General features: G+C 38.9%; 1 protein-coding gene across 1 annotated transcript; it reads right to left on the minus strand.

The window, feature by feature from the left end:
* Positions 1–444: 444 nt before the first annotated feature.
* Positions 445–19,490, minus strand: LOC147311734 (sacsin-like). The gene is made up of 8 exons (XM_086266871.1): positions 19,436–19,490; positions 18,829–18,874; positions 18,112–18,199; positions 14,517–14,628; positions 14,187–14,333; positions 12,657–14,088; positions 12,389–12,477; positions 445–12,275 (listed from the first exon to the last, which is right to left on the minus strand). Exons 2-8 carry the CDS (start codon positions 18,855–18,857, stop codon positions 1,321–1,323), a joined length of 12,852 nt encoding a protein of 4,283 aa, XP_086122997.1. The 5' UTR covers positions 18,858–18,874; positions 19,436–19,490; the 3' UTR covers positions 445–1,320.
* Between the last annotated feature and the right edge of the window lie 150 nt (positions 19,491–19,640).

Raw genomic sequence — 19,640 nt, forward strand, 5'->3', positions numbered from 1 at the left:
CGTTTTCGGTCACTGAAAACGGAGATTTTTAAAGACTCTGGCCAGGATGGATATTTTTGAAAACTCCGTTTTTGCGTTTACGTGTGGATGAGAAAAACGGAGAAAACGCAGCATCAAAGGTGTGCGCTGCTTTGGCATGTTCCTAGCAGCGTTTTCCTTCATTTCTGCCTTTACGTATGGACGGGATTATTTTTTAAAACGAAAACGGAAAATCTCCATTTTCAAAAAAACCCGTGTACGTTTGGACGTAGCCTTAATTCTACATTGCCATAGATGGTGGTCGAAGTTTAGGGAGAGAGTCAAAGTCAGCAAACTTCAGAGATTTTTTCCTGTCAGATTTTACTGGTATTACCGGGTACAGTTTTTATGTCACACTGGCCACTGACACATTAAAATTAAATGATACAGTGAAAAAGTGAAATCACATTAAACAGACACAGTTAGTGTAAAGTAGGTAATCTTTATTCCTTTAAGAACTCCTGAATATACAGTAAATGAACAAGGAATGAAATGAAGTAATAATCTTAAACTTATTATATAATTATACTTAATTATAGTAATATTAGCTAACCCTTGACCCCTTTTTAGAAATATGACAGGCATTGCCATTTCTTTTCTTTCATAAGAAAACTTTTATTAAATGATAATAATAGGTTGGGACAGATTTCTGCCAATTTCATTTGCATTTGCACTTAACATAACAAAATTACATGCTGAGTGTCTTCTGTCACCAAAAGTTATGGATGTCAATAGTAATAACTGTTTAAAATGTAAGAAAAATAAGTAAGAAAATCTCTAAATACATTAGACAGAACTTCTACAGTAGTTGCAGCTTCAATCAGTAAGTAGTCTTCACATTTGCCTTTTCATAAATGTTATATTACAGTAAGTATATTGCTTCCCAGCAGGTATTTACCAAACAACAATGAAGCAGTCCAATGACCTACTCCAAAGAGTAGTCAAAAATCCCAACTAAGTTGCATACAAAAAATACTTGATATACGCATTTTCAAAATAAAACAAAACACATAATATATCAATATCACAAATGAGCAGCTTCAAAACGAAAGCAAAGCAAAACAAAGTCATACAGTCATTACATGTTTCCTAGGTGAATATTCATGAAAGTGCACAAAAACCTTTGTTGTTTATACTTCATACTAACATCATTCAGTGATCATTACTCAAACAAAAAAAAAAATACAACTTAAATTCCTTTTTGGTTGTGATGCTAAATAATATTTCAGTTTTCCACTGTGGGAATCATCCTTTTAACATTTAGAAAAACAGTTACACTGACCAATACCTTGTCTTAAATCCTTAATTCACATATGCTTCTATTTTATTAAGGAGCTCTGATGCCTTGTTCAGTGCCAGCATTTCATTCTCTGATCTGAATCGTCCGTTCGGTATGTGAGGATATGGATGGCAGTTGGGATATTGAGTCTTTTTAGGATCCACTCCGAGTGTCTGCAGGTTTTTCACAATCTCAGGCAGATCTCTCAGTTGGAGGCTGTAGCAGGAAACTTGTGCAGCAGTGGCTGAAATTGAGCTGCTGTTGGGGTGTTGTCCATTTCTTTTATAGCATGCTGCTATGAGAGACTTTTCCACTGCTTGATGGACCTTAAACAGACACCACTCTGTGCTCCCTCCACCAGTGTCTTTGTGAGCTGCATTGAGATCGCAGCGAGCCTGTCTACACCAGCGCCTGGCCTCTTCTCTGTCTGGCCTTGGGACATTTTCATTATGGGTCCAGAAGTTGTAGGAATGGAAACCTCTATAACCTCTAGAGAACCTCTCTCGACTATTTCTGTGATACCTGGCCTCCTGATTCCACTCTTCATAGAAGCCTCTGAAATTTGTGTTTCTGCTTGAAAAGGTCGAGCCTGCAGCTTTGGGTTTGCTGAGCTCATCAATTTGATTCTGTAAATATTTGAATGCCTCATTGGCGAGAGACTGGCAATCCGGATTTTTGTCAGGGTGCCACCTGAGGTACAGTCTCTTGATGGCTTTGTGCCTCTCCTCCTCAGGAAGCCTCCAGATCTCTGTCAAACATTTATCAATTTCCCTTTTAGCTTCCTCAACAGAGGCCGGTAAAGAATTTGTTGATGATTCAGAAGAATGTGGCACAGCTCCTGTCAGTGGTTCCAGCTCCATGCAAGTGTTTTCTTCTGGTTTTAGCGTCTTCTTCTGTGGTCCTGGCTCCATGCATTTCCTCCTTTCTGTTTTTACCTTCTTTTCTCGTTTAAACTGAAACAGATCAACACAGCTGACTTCAATGGGCTCATCTTCTCCAATATCTATTTTGTATCTCCATGAATATCGTCCATTGTGACCAGGCAGTTCTTCAACAATAACTGCATAAATGTACTTGTCATCAATGCTGTAACCAACATATTCCCCCTCCTCAAAGTTGTTGAGGACATTCATGTCCAAGCAATCATGCCATTCTTCTGGAACCTCTGTCCCAGGGGCTGCTGGACTAAAAGAGGAACTTTCAGTTTCAGCACTGTCACGGATCTGATTTTTAGCCAGAGTTTTCCGAACATCTTGCAGATCGTCACACATGAGGAGTTGTCCCAGCACTGGAAGGTGAACCGATGCAATTCTGTTCCCTAAAAGAGCATTAATCTCCTTTGTCAGTGTCATGATGACTTCATTTATTACCTTGAGAGCCATGTCATCATTGTGCTTTAAGTAAAAGGTGCATCCTTGTTGCCCTCGTTCCACAGATACATCTGTTTCTTCATCTGTTTTGGGAAGGGGCTGTTTATCGAGCCAGAGTGTTGTTTTCAATGTTTTGCAGCAGATAATTTGTATACTGCCAAAAGTCTTCTCACACATTTTAGTGGCATCCTCTTGTGTTATTTTGCCTTGAGAATTCTCTCTAATAAGACAAATTAATCCATATTTAAAGGCTCCTGAGGAGAGATGTTTATCAAACCATCCACTAAATTTACAGCCAGTCTCAAGTTCACAAAGCTGCATCTCTGATTCCACAACTCTTTCCTCTGTGAACTCAGACAGCATCTTTGGCTGAAACTTCTGAGGCAGCAGTTGCAACAGCTGATGATGCTTGTATTTGTCGTTGCCCAAATGACATTCACTGAGTTTCTGAAGCAGCAGGAACTTGTTCTCCAGCGCTTCTTCCAACCTTTTGGTCTCAAACACTGTGTCGTTGTAGCAGAGTGTGGATGATGGGTATAATTTACCATCTACTGCAGGAAGATACAGAGTCTCAACATTTTCAAGAAGCGTCTGGTTTCCCTGAGCACTGATTAACTTAAACAACTGCTCAACAGCTCGTTTCACAGTTATCAGCTGGTTCAAATGTAGTTTCTGTTTATCACAGGAATCAGCGTAAACTGCTGCCAAAACATTACAATATTGCTCTGCAGTAGCTTCGTTCTTCACACCAATTTTCTGAAAGAACGGTGCATACACTGCATCTTCTGGAGTAATCTTGTACAGATATGGTCTGAAGTCCAGATCATAGGAGAGCGACAGACACACGTCATCAGGCCTCATAAGTTTTGTGTCTTTTTCAACCAACACAACAGGAAGACCAGCCAGCTGGTTTCCTTCAAATCTTTTTGCTTGCAGGTAAGCGTACGAACTTCTGAACACTTTAGCTCGTGTTTTGATCAGCTGGTCAGTTTCACATGGTGACTGACAGATGTTTCTTATGTTACTGGCAACACAGTTTGGAGGTGGTTCTTCATGAGCTCCTGCATTTTTCATCATCTGCATAAGTTTCTGTGCTGTATAAAATGGTAAGTGAATAATTGGCATTGAGGTCCAAATCAAATCCTGATGTCCTGGATTTTTTTCAATCAACGAGCCTCTAATTTTAACAGTAGTTCCTTCAGCAGCAAATGGTTGGTGGTAGTTGGACAGTTCTTTTCGAATATTAACTGGAAAAATGAATTTGATGTCAGCAATGCTTTCCAGCAAACTTTTGTTGTTGTCTTTGACATCACATGCTTTATTCAAGGCTTCCCTGAAAAGTAATGATGATTTCAGTTTCAGGTCTTCAATTTTTCCTTTTCCTTTTGCTTCTGATTCCAGCTGGTACGCGAAATTTATTATTTCATCGTTTGACACAACATGCTTCATTCCAAGTTCTCTGACCAGCTCTTTTGCCTTTTCTGGTGCGTACCGGTAATCATTTCCTTCACACAGCTCAGTCCAAAATGTCTCAGGAACAAATCTCTCGTGGGGCAACATTCGTTTGTACAGCTCCACACTCTCATCAAAGTAGTATGATGCAGGCTCTAGTCTACCTTGGGAACTACGAATCAGTTTCACTGTCTTCAGTGAGGAGATGATAGTTTTCTTGTCCTCTGAAGAGTAATGTAGTGAGAGCAACAGCTTGAGGCTGTGAAGAATCTGTGTCTCTGTGAGTTGGTGTACAGCAGGCAGTATAAACTTCATGAAATACTGCAAATCATCCAGGACCTGAATGTTGACTGTTTCTGACAGTGTGTGGTTCTCAGAGTTGAACTTGAGAAAAATGCTGCCGGTGTTGGGCAGGTTGAACAAATCTGGAAATTTCACTGAATAAAAGCTGTTGAGAACGTAAACCTGTTTAGGTCCATCAACCCTCACTCGTTCACCATGTGTTGTTTCAAATATTGGTAAGGATTTGAGCTTCCTCACATACTCTTTGCTGACTTTGGACTTGGATAATCCTGATTGCAGGAACATCTGAAACTCTTTCATATTATCATTTGAAAGGTGGGAAAACTCTGAGCGATTAATTTTGTACACTTGATCCAACACTGAGCTTTGATCATCTACATCAAGAAGTTCATCTTGTAGACATGAATATATCCATCGGTCCATCTCAGAGAAGAAAACATGATCAAACCTCATAAAACCAAGTTTGAAGAGGATGCCTGATATGTCTTTGTGTTTCTGTGAGGCAAACACAACACTTGACATGTGTTTCATTGTTTGCAGGAAGAGCTTGTTGTTCAACCTTGGACACACAACAGGTAAAATGTAGCAGTCGCTGAAGAGTTTCCTCACATCACTTAGTGTCAGACTTGACTTGTCATCGCTAGATGTTGGTAGTCTAATTTCACTTGTTATGAACTTCCAAAGTGATTTCAGCCACTCCAACATTTTCTTATTGGGGACATGAAAACCACTGTGTGGATCAATGTCACAGTCATAAAGAAGATGCTGAATTAATGGTTTCAGATATTTCTCTGAGTGGTGCAAAGTCATATTTCTGACAAGTTTTAATCTTTGAAGAAGGTCAGTGTGCCAAATGTTGATTTGATAATCTGCAAATTGAGCCTGGCAGTCAAAGAAGAGATCTTCATACCTTGATATCCACGTGGGTGTTTGGGAGTTGAAGAGTCTTAAAACTTTATCTCTTGTGAGAAGAAGTGGAAGGCCATTGAGTAAATTCTGTGTGACCTTTTGTGAGGAGAAATCTTTTAAACAAAAACTCAGGAGCTCTGAACATCTTTTCTCATCTTTGATCAAAGTGGCACTTATGGGTAAAGGTAAATCCTCATCTGTTTGGGTTGGATCATTGAGAGGTTTTGCTCGTAGAAAAGTCTGCACAGAGGAGGGACTGACCTCTTTCACTTCAACCCCAGCAGATCTGAAACTTTTCCAAATCCTCTGCATGTTTGTGGAATAAGGAACCAGCTTCATTCCAAGATCTTCCAAGATGGCCATCAGCTTGTAGTTTGTCAGGTTTGTCAGATAAGGGTCCTCAAGTGAGTCTGTTTCACTGACATTACACCAGTCAAATGAGTATTCTTTAATTTTTTTATCTGCAATTTTCCGTGTTGAGCTCTTCATCACAGGGATTACATCAAGGCCTTTTTCTTTCAGTGATCTGTATACTCCATGTATCATTTCATGCCAGTCTGGGCAAACATCCTTGGACACAGTTGGCCAAAAACACAAGTATTCTGTACTGAAACATGAGCCAATAAATTTAAGGGAAACTTTCTTGACTGCAATGCTGCGCCTGATGTAATGCAGGAGATCTGCATAAAGCGGAGCAATGACGTTCTGTTTCAAAATCTCATTCCAGTTTGATTTCTTACTCTTCCCATCTTCTTTCCAAAGGCTTCTCCTGGCAGAATCAACCTCAAAGTTTCCATTGACATGTACTGGCAGTCCAGTTTTCCCTGGCAAAGGAAGTGAACAAAAGGCTTCTCCTTTAAAATCCATGATGCTGGATCCCTTTGTGTTCACACGTGCAGCTAATGATGCTTGGGGAAGTTTTTCTGATAGTTTTAAATCGTAGCTGTCTTTGAAGGAGCCAAATTGTTCTGCAACAATCCACTTACTTTGTCTTTTATCTGAGGTGGAAATCACAGTTTCATAGAAAGTCTTTTGTGTTGCTGTTTTGTCTGATTGCAGTGCATTTTGTAGATGTTTCACAAAAGCATCTTTCTCGTCCCGACTTTTCTGTGGCAGATTTTTTTCAACCTCAAAGATGGTTTTAAGTCCTCCTGAATAGTCACTGATTTCATGGACTTTGATTTTGCAGATGTTTTTCAGAAAGAGAATTAGTCCTTCAGGATCTTCAGACAGGGCAGAGCACAGTTCTTTCATGTCGCGGTCAGTGACTCCTTGCTGTGATATTTTGGAGGTATTTGCATTTGTACCCATTCTCAGAGGTAATCTGAACATGGTGCCCTCTTTAAGAGAAAATTTGTCTGGAAGAAAGGATTTGTAGACATCTACGTACATTTCTTTGAAAGTGTCAGCGAGTTTATAGCCAATGCCATATCGCTGGTTATTTGAATGATTTTCAATGTATTTTTGATTGGGGTCAGAAATGCAAAGTACTTCATCTCCTGTAAGGATCGAAGGGCAGTCAGTCAGATGGTAAACAGAGTTGAATCCAACTCCGTACTTGCCTATCTTCCCTGGGGTGCTGTGCTTTCCTCCCTCTCCCAGCTGTTGAATTCCCTTAATGTCAGCATCAGAAAACACTTTGTTGTTGAACACACAAAGTGCTGGACCCTGGAGATTGTTCCATTTCTTCCCAAATGTTTTTTCTTTTCCATGTTGTCTTTTGTCCCAGATGAAGTGAATTTCTGTTGCTTCTGCATCATCAGCATTTTGGATGAGCTCTTTAAGGATATCCTTCTTTGATGGATAGGCTGAAATTATGTTTTTAATACGAACAGTCAGCTGTTCCTGCTGTTCAAAGTCAAAAGCAAATGGTGACATGTCATCAACTATGTGGTTTTCCAGAGTATGATGCCTTGTTGTTTTGATTCCAAGGTGGCGAGCCATAGCTCGTGGGATATTCTCGTGACATAATGTGACACCTGAAGTGAGTGGCATCCATGGGCTGTCATTGTAAAATAGCTCACTAGCAAACTGCAAAACTCCATGCTCATTGGGTATCAAACAGTCATCTGTGATTTTGACTTTGGCCTCAAATATCCCTTTGATTAAAATTGTGAGGCAAACTAAGAGATCACTCTCTGTTAGGGGCTGGTTTCCATGTTGAACTTTTAATTCCTGCAACACAGTTAGAAACTGAGTGGTCGTGAATTGTTTTTCAACACCTATACATTTCCAGAGGTTCCTGAAGCTTGTGAAGGCAGCTGGAAGTACATGGAGATAGGGCTTTGCTTCAAATTGCCCGTTCTCAGCTACACGATCAACATTCACAAATGTATCACCAATGAGGATGAATGGAAATGAATTTGCTTGTTGTGAAATGTAAGTGGTATTTCCAGAGTCACAGATCCACTGATCCAGACACGTATAGCACTCAAATGCTATTTTGTAAAGCATGGATCTGTCAATGGAGTGTGCTTGTTTGCTTCCTTCATGCAGCTGCTGGAGCACCACCTCTGGCTTCGGAGTGCTGTTCACGCCCAAGATCTTTAGGACTGGATCACTGTGGTGTATTTTCAAATTACTATTATTCAGCACTGGTTGTGTCATGTTAACAAGAAGGGAGCATTTGTCACTAAAAACATCAGTGGGCTTTTTAAGTGTTACATTTCCTTCCATTTTTGCATCACCAGGTGAATATGCTGGAAAAAATGCAGTTGTCCTCAGTGTTTTCCAGTGGTGAGAGCCTTCATCATAAATGTGATTCTTCATCAGTTCAAAAAGGCACTTCAAGTGGACAAATGCTTTCTTTTTGTCAATGCTCCAGGTTTTATTAATTGTGCCTGCTTTCTCTGTGATGTCTTCCAATGGGAGATGGTCATTTGCCATACCAAGTTCCAACAAACGCTGAATCCTTTTTGGAGATCTGTAGTCATTTTCGGATCCATCAAGCAAGCGTCCCTCTTTTGGTTCAAAAAGACAGGCCACTTTCCCTGTAGGATTCACAAGTTTCCTGACATGTTGGAGCTGTCCACCCTTTGTGGGTATGCATGGATAGCAGAGCAGCAGATTGTCAATTTCTTTGATATGAAGGTCAATAGCATGCAGCACAAGGGTATCTCTACTCTTCGAGTCCATTGTAGTTAGGTTACTGAACACTGCTTCTCTGTAGAACTTCTCCCAGTTCCAGGTCCTGTTTTGTAAAACCTTTTCTAGGCCAGCCTGTTTGAAGCTATTTCTCAGCCAAAGTGGAAGAGGAACAACATGATTGGGTCCTTTTGCATATTTCTGACAAACTTGCACTGCAAGGTCACCAATCTTTTCATCATTTTCAATGCTCTCATGTAGAAATATGGCATTGTTCATTGAGAACCATTGTTCTCCATCACTAAAGAGCTCTGGACCAACAGAGTCGTCAACAATGGTTGAGTAAAGTGCATCCACTAAAGGCTTGAAAGTTTCAGTCACTTTCTCTCTATCAGGCCAAAAGGTGTGATAACAGTAACTCACCAGCTGCTTATTTTCTGACATTTTCTTTAGTGCCTTGAGTACAGTAACATATGCTGTCACTACTGGATCCTGAAGGAGAGCTTTGTTCCAGTCATTTTTCACTCCAGTTTCCCACAGACCTTTTCGGTTGCTTGTCACAGCAAATGTGCCATTTACATTGACAGGAAGACCCGTGTGAATGGGAAGAGGAAGGAAGCAAAAGGCCTGTCCAACAAGTTCTGTTTGTAATGTGGTGAATTTTCCAGTTTCTGGATCGTTTTGCAAAGGCACAGCAATCCCTCCAATGGGCAAAGAGAAACTGGCCTGCTTGTTTTTGTGAATGGCCATTTTAAAGGACTCATCTGTCCCAAAGCAGTTGTACAGGAGCCAGAGCTGAACTTCATTTTCATTAGACTGCTGACTGGATATTTGGATAATTCTGACTGTGCAAGATTCAATTAGTCCTTTGCATTTACCATCAACTTTCATCAGTGATTTCTCAGCATGACGTTGCTTGGACACACTGGTGTCATCAGGAATCTCCATTGCACTCACAGTGGTTTTGGACACAGAGAAGATGGTCTCTATTTCGTTTTCTGTTGGTGGAGTTGATCCATTGTGTGGGATATTTTGGAGGGATAATGTAATGATGTTCTTTAAAAAAAGCAGATGGGTTTGTGAATTCTTAGAAAAGAGATGTTGAAAATCAAGGATATGGGGTTTTTGATACACATTTGTGCTTATTTCTGATTTGACAACTTCTTCTTCACTTCGGAAAGGTAATTTGATCAGAGTGCCTGGATAGGGTTCAGGAGGACTTTTTCGAGTGAAATTACAGTCAAAAATGTTTTCATATGATCCAAACTGACCAGGAAAACAATGAAAGAGTCGCTGTTGAGAGAGATCCAGCTTGAGTCCAGGATTTGATTTATGTTTGATATGCTTTGTGAGATGAGTAACATTTGGATCAAGTATGAGGAGAGTGTTGCCACTAAGGATGGAGGGGACATCTGTCACATGATACACAGTGTTGAATCCAAGTCCAAACTTTCCAATTTTTTCCACTTTGTTTTCCTTTGAGGCTGAGCCAACTCTGACAATATTTTTCCAATCCTCGGCTGTGAACTGCTCATTATTAAAAGCCCAAAGACAAGGTCCCTGACAAAGAGCCATGTCAGGGTCAATCAGGCTTTCGGGGGCATCTCTGTGTACTCTGAAATCCACCAAGAACTTGCAAACATCTGCCCCAGCGTCCTCTGCATTCTGGATGAGCTCTTTGAAGATGTCACTGTCTTCATCGTACTCTTTAAGAATGTTTTTTATCCTCATTGTTATTGGTTCAGATTGTCCACACTGCTCTATTCCTATCTCCTCTGGATCAAGGATGTGGGTACTGAGAAAACGAATTTCCAGCCATTCAGCCGCTGCTTTTGGGATTTCCTCATGTATGACATAAATTTCCTCTTCTCTGCAGTTTAGTTCTTTCAGTCCATTTTTGCTTACATCACAGAAAAGAGCTGTTGATCGTGGTTTAAGGGTAAATTTTCCTCCCTCAGCAATGACTGGCACTGGGATGTCATCCTGAACTGTTTTCTTCTCTTTCCAGAGCCAGTTGAGAATTTCTATTGACACTTTGACCTCTGAAGAACTTGCAATCGGCTGTTGTCTTGCTTCAATTGTTTGCTGGATGGAGTACAGAATGCCCAAAATGTCTTCATTGGAAAGTACTTTTCTCAGGCCAAACCTCTGGAACAATGTTCTGTATGGCAAAAATTCACTTGGCACCTTCCCAATGTAAGAACTCAGATCTAGATTATTTGGGTATTCAAGAACCAGATCCTGGGGTGCAACAAACTCGTTCTGGGCCCATAGCCAGCATGTCTCATTGCCCATCATTGTAACAAATACAGAGACATTGTCTTGCATGTGTTTGTAAATGCTGTGCAGCTGTCTTTTGAAGTCTACATCTGTGTCAGGATTAGCCATTTCCAGTGCTTTTGATTTCAAGACTGAAAGATTTTCAATCACTTTTTCAGGTGGTGGTAGGTCTTTGAGACCAAGTCTGTTGCTAACTCTGTCACTGAGCTTCCCTGTTAGTGGCATTACATGTCCAACAATGTCCTTATACACAGAATGTCTTATTTCATTTGGGCAAAACAAACAATACTTCTGAGATTTATCACTGAATTGTTTCTCACTTCCAGGTTGTTCACATGGGATCCATTTTAGCATTTTGAGGCAATGAAGCTGTCTGTGAGAAAACTTTGTCAGTAGATCATTACTTTCCAACATTTCCAACAGAACCTGAGCTCTTCTCAGAGCCTCAGTTTGTGAGTTCACACACAGTTTGTCAGTCAGCGTGGCAGCATGTAGCAAATGTTCAGGTGAGACATCCATCTCTTTATTCAGTAATCCGATTTCTGTTAAGCTTTCCAGCATCTGCAGTGAATGAGTGTATGAAGGCGGTGGAAAGAAGTCTGACTCAAAGATGACTTTAAAAGTCTGAATTCTTGGATCAAAAAAGTCAGATGCCTTTTTCAGCTGTCCATTCACCTCAATGAAGCTCAAGTCCTTACAGCTGCATTTCAGGGATTCGTTTTGTGAGAAAAGCACCTTACCATGCTGTAAAATCCAAGTCATTGTTTTGTTAGTGTTGTCACTGCTGCAAGCGCCTTTCCTTATGCTGTCAACAAGAACATTGGCTGCTTCGGCGGTGTCCAAGAGATGAACTTTGAGCAGCTGTAACAGTCTGCGGTCAGTCTCAGTAGAACACTGGATTATGGAATCAGGCATAGGGAGCTCTGTTGGTACTGTTAGGCCTGAGATCAGAAGCACAGCTTGTTTCGATTGAGCTGCAACACTGAATCCTTTCATGGTTTGAAACAAAGGCAACCTCAAGAGAAAATCTTTCTCTGTTTTTGAGAGAGAATCCAGATAAGAGAGATAATCTTTCAGTTCTTCTCGTGCTGTGTAAGAGGCAGATTTGAGTTCTGTGACAAGATGCTGGAAATCTAAATTCATCAGGACCTTCAAAACACTCCTTGGAGATGGGCACAGCACATACGAGTCAAGGTCTACATGCTTGAGCCACTCATTTCCTCTCACCACTGTGCCACCAACTTTGTTCACCAGCTGAGCTATTTGGTCTGGCAAACTCAGCTGTTTACTTTTCTGAAAGATCAGGGTTGTGTTCTGCTGTAGTTTTGCTACTGATACAGTCTGACTGCCAGACAGAGGACTAACTGGTATTAGAGGTATGTCAGTGAAAGGACTTAACTCATCAAAATGACTGTTGAGAAACCTCCAGAATTCTTGGAACCAGTCTAAAGGTGGATGCTGACTGTTGTTGTTGTCCCATGCAACAAGGTTCTTCCCTGTCTGCTTCCAGTCTGGTGGCAAATATCGTCTTGCATATTCAGCCAAATGGGATGCATCAATGTTGGTGACCTTGAAGAAATCTGAAGAGCAGATTAAAAAGATTTTTTTTTTTAAAGTTAAGAATAAATGTGTGTGCTAAAATGTGTAGCTGTGTACAAATGACTCTGTATTGTTTAAAATTACTTTCACTTACTTCTTCTGGCCAGTTCTTTCAGATGTGCACTGCAGGCTGGAGTCAGATCATGTGGGATGAAGAAGGGTTTACAGAATGGCAGCAAGACTCTATAAAAAAGTGCAATGGATTCTGTCAAACTGTTAGGAGTTCATTCAGTATAGAAATATTCCTGAACCTTCCAAATATTCAGTTACAATCAATATGTGAATAACACATAAAAATGGCAACTTTAGTCATAATGAATATAACATTATTTTAAATATTGATAGATGTATGGAAACCCTACCTTGGACATTCATGGCTGTCAATCAAAGCAGTGTCTTCCTCTTCGTATGTGAAATATCTGAAAGAGCCATCACTGAGTGGAAGGAGGTGAAGACCCTCAAGTTCTTTATATTGTTCATCCCCTAAAATGTACTCCAAAAGACTGAGTTTGTCATCTTTAGTGATGTTATCCACACCGGTCCTGTGGAGAATGGCCCTGAGGAATGCTGGAGTCACATGTTTTAGGGTAGTAGGGTTTGGGTAGGCCTCATTTATAGCCTTTGCAACACTAGCTGGTAAAGTGACAAGATTTTCTCCACATGACACTAAAGCCCTTTTAATGGCAGACAATATGTTGGTGCTTGTTGGGCCATTGCAGGGGAAAACAGCTTCTGATGGAGAGATAAACTGTCTTTCATCTTTAGCAAGAGAGAGGATGGCCACGTTCTGTCTGAATAAGTGATGAAAAACATCCAGAGTGAGAGCATGCCATTTTTCTTTGTGTTGTATCTGAGTGAGATCTGGCCACAGATTGTACACAGAGGAAACGGGGAGGATAGATTTTTGGGCAAGTTTAATGGCATCTTGAATGATCTTGATGTATGCTTGTGGAAACACCTCCTTCATCAGCATTTCATTCCACAAAGCATGTTCATCATGTCTCTGGTCTTCCTCTTGCCATTTGATGTGTCTTCTATTGTCTGTGAGGCCAAAGCATGCATTGACATAAACTGGGAGTCCTGTCTTATTGGATTCATTGTTTGGAAGGGGGAGAAAGCAGCTCAGTCTGCTCTGGCTACAGTCTCTCTTCTCACCACAGGGGAATGCCAGGTCAACTTGAGGTAAAAAGCTCAACTTCTTTGTAAGCAAATCAAGATCTTCTGCAACGCCCTCTTTCATGGTACATGTTGTCAGAAGCCACTTTGTCTCTTTTTGGTCTTTTGAACTCACAGTTATAACTTTGAACCTTGTTAGACCCTCAGTGACTGACTCCTCTTCTGGCTCTAAAACATCATCTGTGGGGACTGAAGATTTCACTTCAAGTCTGGTGTTAACAGCTCCATCTTCACTAATATGTAACAAGGACACGGAAGTGACATTTTTCAAGAAGAGGAGGCTCAAATCTGCATCTGCAATGAAGCTATCAAAAAGCTCAACCACTTTATCTGAGTCATACAGATTATCAGAAATTTCTGATGCTTCATTACGTAAAGGAAATCTAAAAATTGTCCCATTGAAGTGCTGATCCTCCATGACAACTTTTGACCATCCATGGTCACACACATGTGAGACTATATCTCTAAATGGTTGGAACTGATCATGCATATTCAGCAGAACTTCTTGGTCTTCAGCATCATCCAAAGACCACCAAAACCCTCCATTTCTCTCTCCAAATATTTTTTCTTGGGGATCCATCATGCCAAGGTGGCCTGAACTGAATATACTTGGCACATCTGTGGACAAAGTAAAGATATGCTACTGTCAATTGTTTATTTAAAAAAACAAAACAAACATTACTCTTATCAAGTGTGATAACTATACATAGTTTCACCTGTTATGTGGTAAACAGAGTTGAAGCCGATTCCAAACCTCCCGACTTTGTTCGGGTCGTCACGCTTGACACTCCTTCCAGCCATCTGAATTCCTCCCCAGTCGTCCTCAGAGAATGCGGCATTGTTGTAGGCATAGAGAGCAGGACCTTCGTAAAAATAAAACATTCTCATGGCTTTGTGATAATACATAAAAAAAGAAAAAGAAAGACTGAAAAAAAGACTGACTGATTTTTCTTCTTTTTAACCTTTTTTCATGTAAAAGTAAAAGAAACATTAGAAACATATGTTTTAGAGAAAAGCTTTTTTATTTATTGTTAATCAATAAATACCTTGAAATTTTCCCAGTTCTTCAGTCCAAAGGCTTTCAGTCCCATAGCTTCGCTCATCATGGATGAAAACCACTTTTGTGGCTTGAGCATCATCTGCATTTTGAATCAGTTCCTGATTGACCAACAAAACCAACCATTAACAGAAGACAGCCAATGGAAGCTAGTAGGGCTGCAAAAATTCATCAAGTAATTTAATTCTAAAAAACATTCTCGACACAAATTCTTCTATGCTGTGTTTAACGCACGGCTCTGTAGCGCGCTCATTTGCCAAACAACGTAAATACTAGCTTTTCAAAAACACTGATAACACAATAGCAGCAGTGATGTTGATGTTGGCACAGTTTAATGTGGAGCCAGAGTCTGTTTACACAGAGCAAAGAGTCAGAGCCATTACCGAGAACGGTGAGGTCAGGATGAGTGAAAGAAAACGCTCTTCTAGCGTCCAAAACAGCAGGGCTGTTCCTGTAATTACCATTAAAACCTTTACTGGAAAAAAGCTCCTAGGAGTTTAGTCTGATACCTTCAGCAAACAGGGGTGAGGCTAAAGGGGGAGATGGGGTGTACCTGACCTGAGGGTTTTTAAACTTACCTTTTAATAATGTCAGAAAATCTTCCAACAAGACAGAGTAAAGGTACATTTTTATTCCTTAGTTTACTTTGTGATTGAGATTTTTATATATCTTTTGCATTTAAGAAACTGTTTTCTTTAAAAGCTAAAATTTCAATATAGATTTTATTTTATTTATTTATTTTTTACAGATCTTGTATGCAGTTAAACTTTAAAACATTGCAGTATGTAAAATTGAAACCAATGCACTGCTGGTTCTTTCTCTTTTGATTATTTATTATTGCTCATTAATAAGACAAAAGTATTTCTTATCAATTACTCGAATAATCAATTGAATAATCGATAGATTACTTGATCCCTAAAATAATTGATAGCCGCACCCCTACAAGCAATTTTGCCTTACTTTAGCAGGAGAGGTGATGTGAACAATGGTTTTGTTCCAAGAAGTGTCCCATCTTTCCTGTGAACCAGCATACTAAACCCTGAACGTGACTCGTTTAAATGGGATCTAGCCCTGCTTTAATTAGCCATTTAGGTTTCCTACTGTAACATCAAAATGTGTACAATGAAAAGATCTGTCTCAGTTTCTACTGTTAACATTTATTTGCTTCATCCATTTGCACATTGTTAATCAACTTTTTAATTATAATTCTTTGCTCGCCAAAATACAATGAAAAACAAAAATCTTTTAAGCTTTATGACATAATTATTATTTGTGTCAGTTTAACTCGGCGGAAATACTGAAAACTAAACAGTTGTGGTTGAAAGTTTACACGGTCGTGAATGCCATGGTAATTTGGGACTTTCCTGATTTCTTTGAACTGCTCTTTTTCCTCGGTGGAATGATTGTACAGCATATATTTTGAATTATTTAAAAAACAAGAATTGGATGCACAAGGTTGAATTTATTTTAGATTTTCTCTAATCCACAGAAGGCCAAAATATAACATATAATATATATATTATATACATACAGTAACTTAAATCTTTTAAGTGCTACTGAAGGTTCTACAGTGTCTTTTACAATGCCAAGGCCTATTAAATTCTTATCATCATTATTAAATCATAACTGGCTACAACTGAAAGTTTACAGGATTTACATTTACTTCTTACAGACCTTGGTCTGTGAGAAGACCCAAAGACCCATTTTTGCCTCGCCCTGGACTTAGAGGGTGCTAACCAAGAAAAAAAGCACCTGCTCCAAAATTGGCACCTTCTGCTCAACTAAAATTTGCAGCTTCCCACAAGGACAAGCCAAATACATTCAGGAGAAAAGTTTTATAGTCAGACGAAAACAAAGATTCTGGTATTTGGCCACAATGAAAAGCAGTGAAGCTGAGTCTTTCAAACCTAAGAACAGTGTGCCAGTTTGTCAAGCATGATGTCAATAGCTTCATGCTTTGGGGCTGTTTTGCTATGGTACTGGTACATTACATGAAGGGGATGGAATATTGAAAATTGACTTCTTCAACTTTACATCCAATCAACAGTCAGACAGTTAAAATTTAAACACCATTGAGTGTTCTAACATGACAATGATCCTAAACGCACATCAAAACCGGTTTTGAGATGGATAAAGAAGGCTAACTTAATATAGTCTATCCAGTCTTTTAAATTACTTAAGTCTTAAAACTTATTTTTTTACTTTGGCTTTTGATTCTGTCTAGTTGGCTGTTTTAGCTTGTTGCGTTGTTACCTATTGTTTGTTGTCCTCTTTTATTGTTTGTTTTAACTGTCTCATGTTTTTATTGACTGTGAAGCACTATGGTCAACACTGTTGTTTTAATATGTGCTATATAAATAAATTTTGATTGATTGATTGATATATATCTTTGACCCTTGGTGGATTAGGGGAAATCCAAAATAAATCCAAACTTGTGCATACAATTCGTAGTTTTCAAAGAAAAATTTATCCTGACCATCATGCCCCTGTGTATGTAAACTTCTGAACACAACTGTATACTATTAGTGTTGAATTGTACTGCATTATATTTTCACATTTTCTTCCAACATTAAAGCACACAAAAAAGGCAACTGAGTATGCAGAAGAACCCTAATGCACATGGTGCTTATGTGGTGCAAGTGGTGCAAAACCTCAGAAAAAACAGAATTATAGTAATGCTTGCAGTCAGTTTGCAGTTTACATCCATGTTTCCAATAATCCACTAATTTGATCCCTATCCAAGTCAAGCATCTAGGATAGAGAATGTTGTTTGCGGTACAGATCTTGAAGCTCAAAAAACATGTTACATGTGCTCACGTTTGACCTGTAAAGCTGATTCCACACACAAGTTTATAGCTATGATAGCCAAAAGAGTTTTAAATATATTTGTTACTAAAAAGAAACTGTATCCAAGCAGCAAAAAGGTTCAAATAGTCGGACAATACTCACAAGGTACACATCCAGGATTAGTGTTGCAGTATTGAACAATAGCCAGAAAAGTGGTTTTTTTTAAAATATTATGTTACTGTAAACCAGAAATTTGACCCTTTGGATATAAAATATCATCATTTCCTAAAACGTATCCATTTGTGTGAAATTTGGTCAAAATTAGTTTATGAGTTCTTCACACTATGAAAGTTGGACAGAACCACAGTGACATTAGTCATTGACGTCTGTTATGAGGCCACAATCTTAGTGTTTTTTTGCTGTCATTATCTTGTTATTTTTTGGAAACCGGGTGCACAATGGTGTATCTTACTGTGAAAATAGTGTTTTTTAATAACAAGGAGTTAGCCCGTTAGCACAGACTAGATAACCCTCCTTTGTGACAGTTTAAATGATCACATAATGATTTATTTAAAAGTTATTTACAAAATGGACTTCGTGTTTTTTTATCAGCAAGGTACAAAATGTCAAAATGAGTAACTGAGACAATTCAATCATTAGGAAAGCATTTACTGATCAGAGCCAAGGGACAGTTTTGAAACCGGATTTCTAAAGGACTGAAAATCCTTTTGCAACCCTATGATAGTACTTTAAGAAGTAACTGATGAAATGGACTTTTGGCAAAACATTACACCAACCTTCAAAATTTGTCCGCCATCTGGATATCGACGTAGAATATCTTTCAAGTAGTCAATGAAGGGCGGTGCTGTGGCCCCGAAAGAAGTCCTATAAAAAAGCAACAGTATCAGCAGAGAAATTAAAAAGCACCGAGTTTGAATTTAATTTAAAACAAAGTGAGTCCTCCTGATACACTGATTATAGGAAAGAGCTAATATTAAACAAGCTTGTGTATTTTACTTGTATTCTTAGCCATAAAGTTCTCAACTTTAAATCAGATAACAGCTTGTGATGAAATCAGAAGATACTTTATGGGACAATAAATTGAAAAGGGGCAGGTACTTGATGTAATTTGGATGATAAAACGTTGAATACGAACTTTGCATTTAGTATGTAATTGTAGGGAACTGGTTACAAATGGAGATGAATGAAGATGTGCACTCAAAGATTATTAAAAACATTTCATATAGTGATTCAAATAATTACACACTGAGCAGTAATTCAATTCAATAAATAATTTGACCTACAAGTAAAATGAGAAAATAACATTGGCGCCAAAAATCATATTAATATGTATCAGCACTTCCTACAGTACTATAGAGCCACACATTTTTTGCGTACAGTACTTCCTACAGAAATACTGTTCTGTAGGAAGTGCATAACAGTATTTCCTATTGTTTTATATACAGTAGGAAGAACTGTATACATAACATTAAAGTAAAATCAAAGTAACTCACCGAGCTTTCTTTTTTGCTTTCACACTCATTGTTCCAGGGTTGGTTCCTGTAAGAAATTAAGGGTATTGTGAGCAGAACAAAGTCATATAACATATCCTCTTGAGAACCAGCCTATTCGTTTATGTCCTCTGTAATAGACATTTGTTTTTTGGTCTATATCTTTTGACTTATTTGAGATATCCCACTAAGTCCTGATGTACTAAATAGAGGACATTCTGGGCTTTTTATTGATATCTCATGTGTTTGGGTGGCCTCTAAGAGGAAGGAAATATACACGATCGCTGAATAGCAGCCAACTTCCTGTTAATCAGCTAGAATTTAAAAAATCAAATATCAGCTACCTACACGCTGCACTGTTTTTAGATACAATGCAATACTATGCAAACTAAACTATGAATACTCTAAGTTGTTTTATTATGTATGTTGCATTCTTGTACAGCACTTTGGTCAACGCTTCTGTTGTAATTAAATGTGCTATATAAATAATTAAACTATTAAACTATTAAAGAGCCACACTTTGTACATATCTGTACATCCTTTAAGGAGTACATTATACTAAGTAGGTAACTGCAATACCAATGATATTAAAAGATTAAAATCATAGTACCTCGCTTATGAAAGTGAGTGGTCCCATCTGGTCCAGTTAAAGTAATGATCCTACATCAGTCTGATTTATATAAAGGCTGCTGATGGCCAATCACAGCGTGGCACGTGGACTTCTGCTCAGGTTTTGTCTCATTTTCGCCCTTATTCTGTTAGAAACGAAACCGAAATAAACAAAAACAGCCACATTCTTCAAATGTTCTGAGTGA

The sequence above is a fragment of the Aulonocara sp. 'chitande type north' Nkhata Bay genome, linkage group LG16 (assembly GCF_057382095.1).
Source record: "Aulonocara sp. 'chitande type north' Nkhata Bay isolate Kocher_YH1m ecotype deep benthic linkage group LG16, A_spYH_male_GT1.1, whole genome shotgun sequence".
Classification (NCBI taxonomy): domain Eukaryota; kingdom Metazoa; phylum Chordata; class Actinopteri; order Cichliformes; family Cichlidae; genus Aulonocara; species Aulonocara sp. 'chitande type north' Nkhata Bay.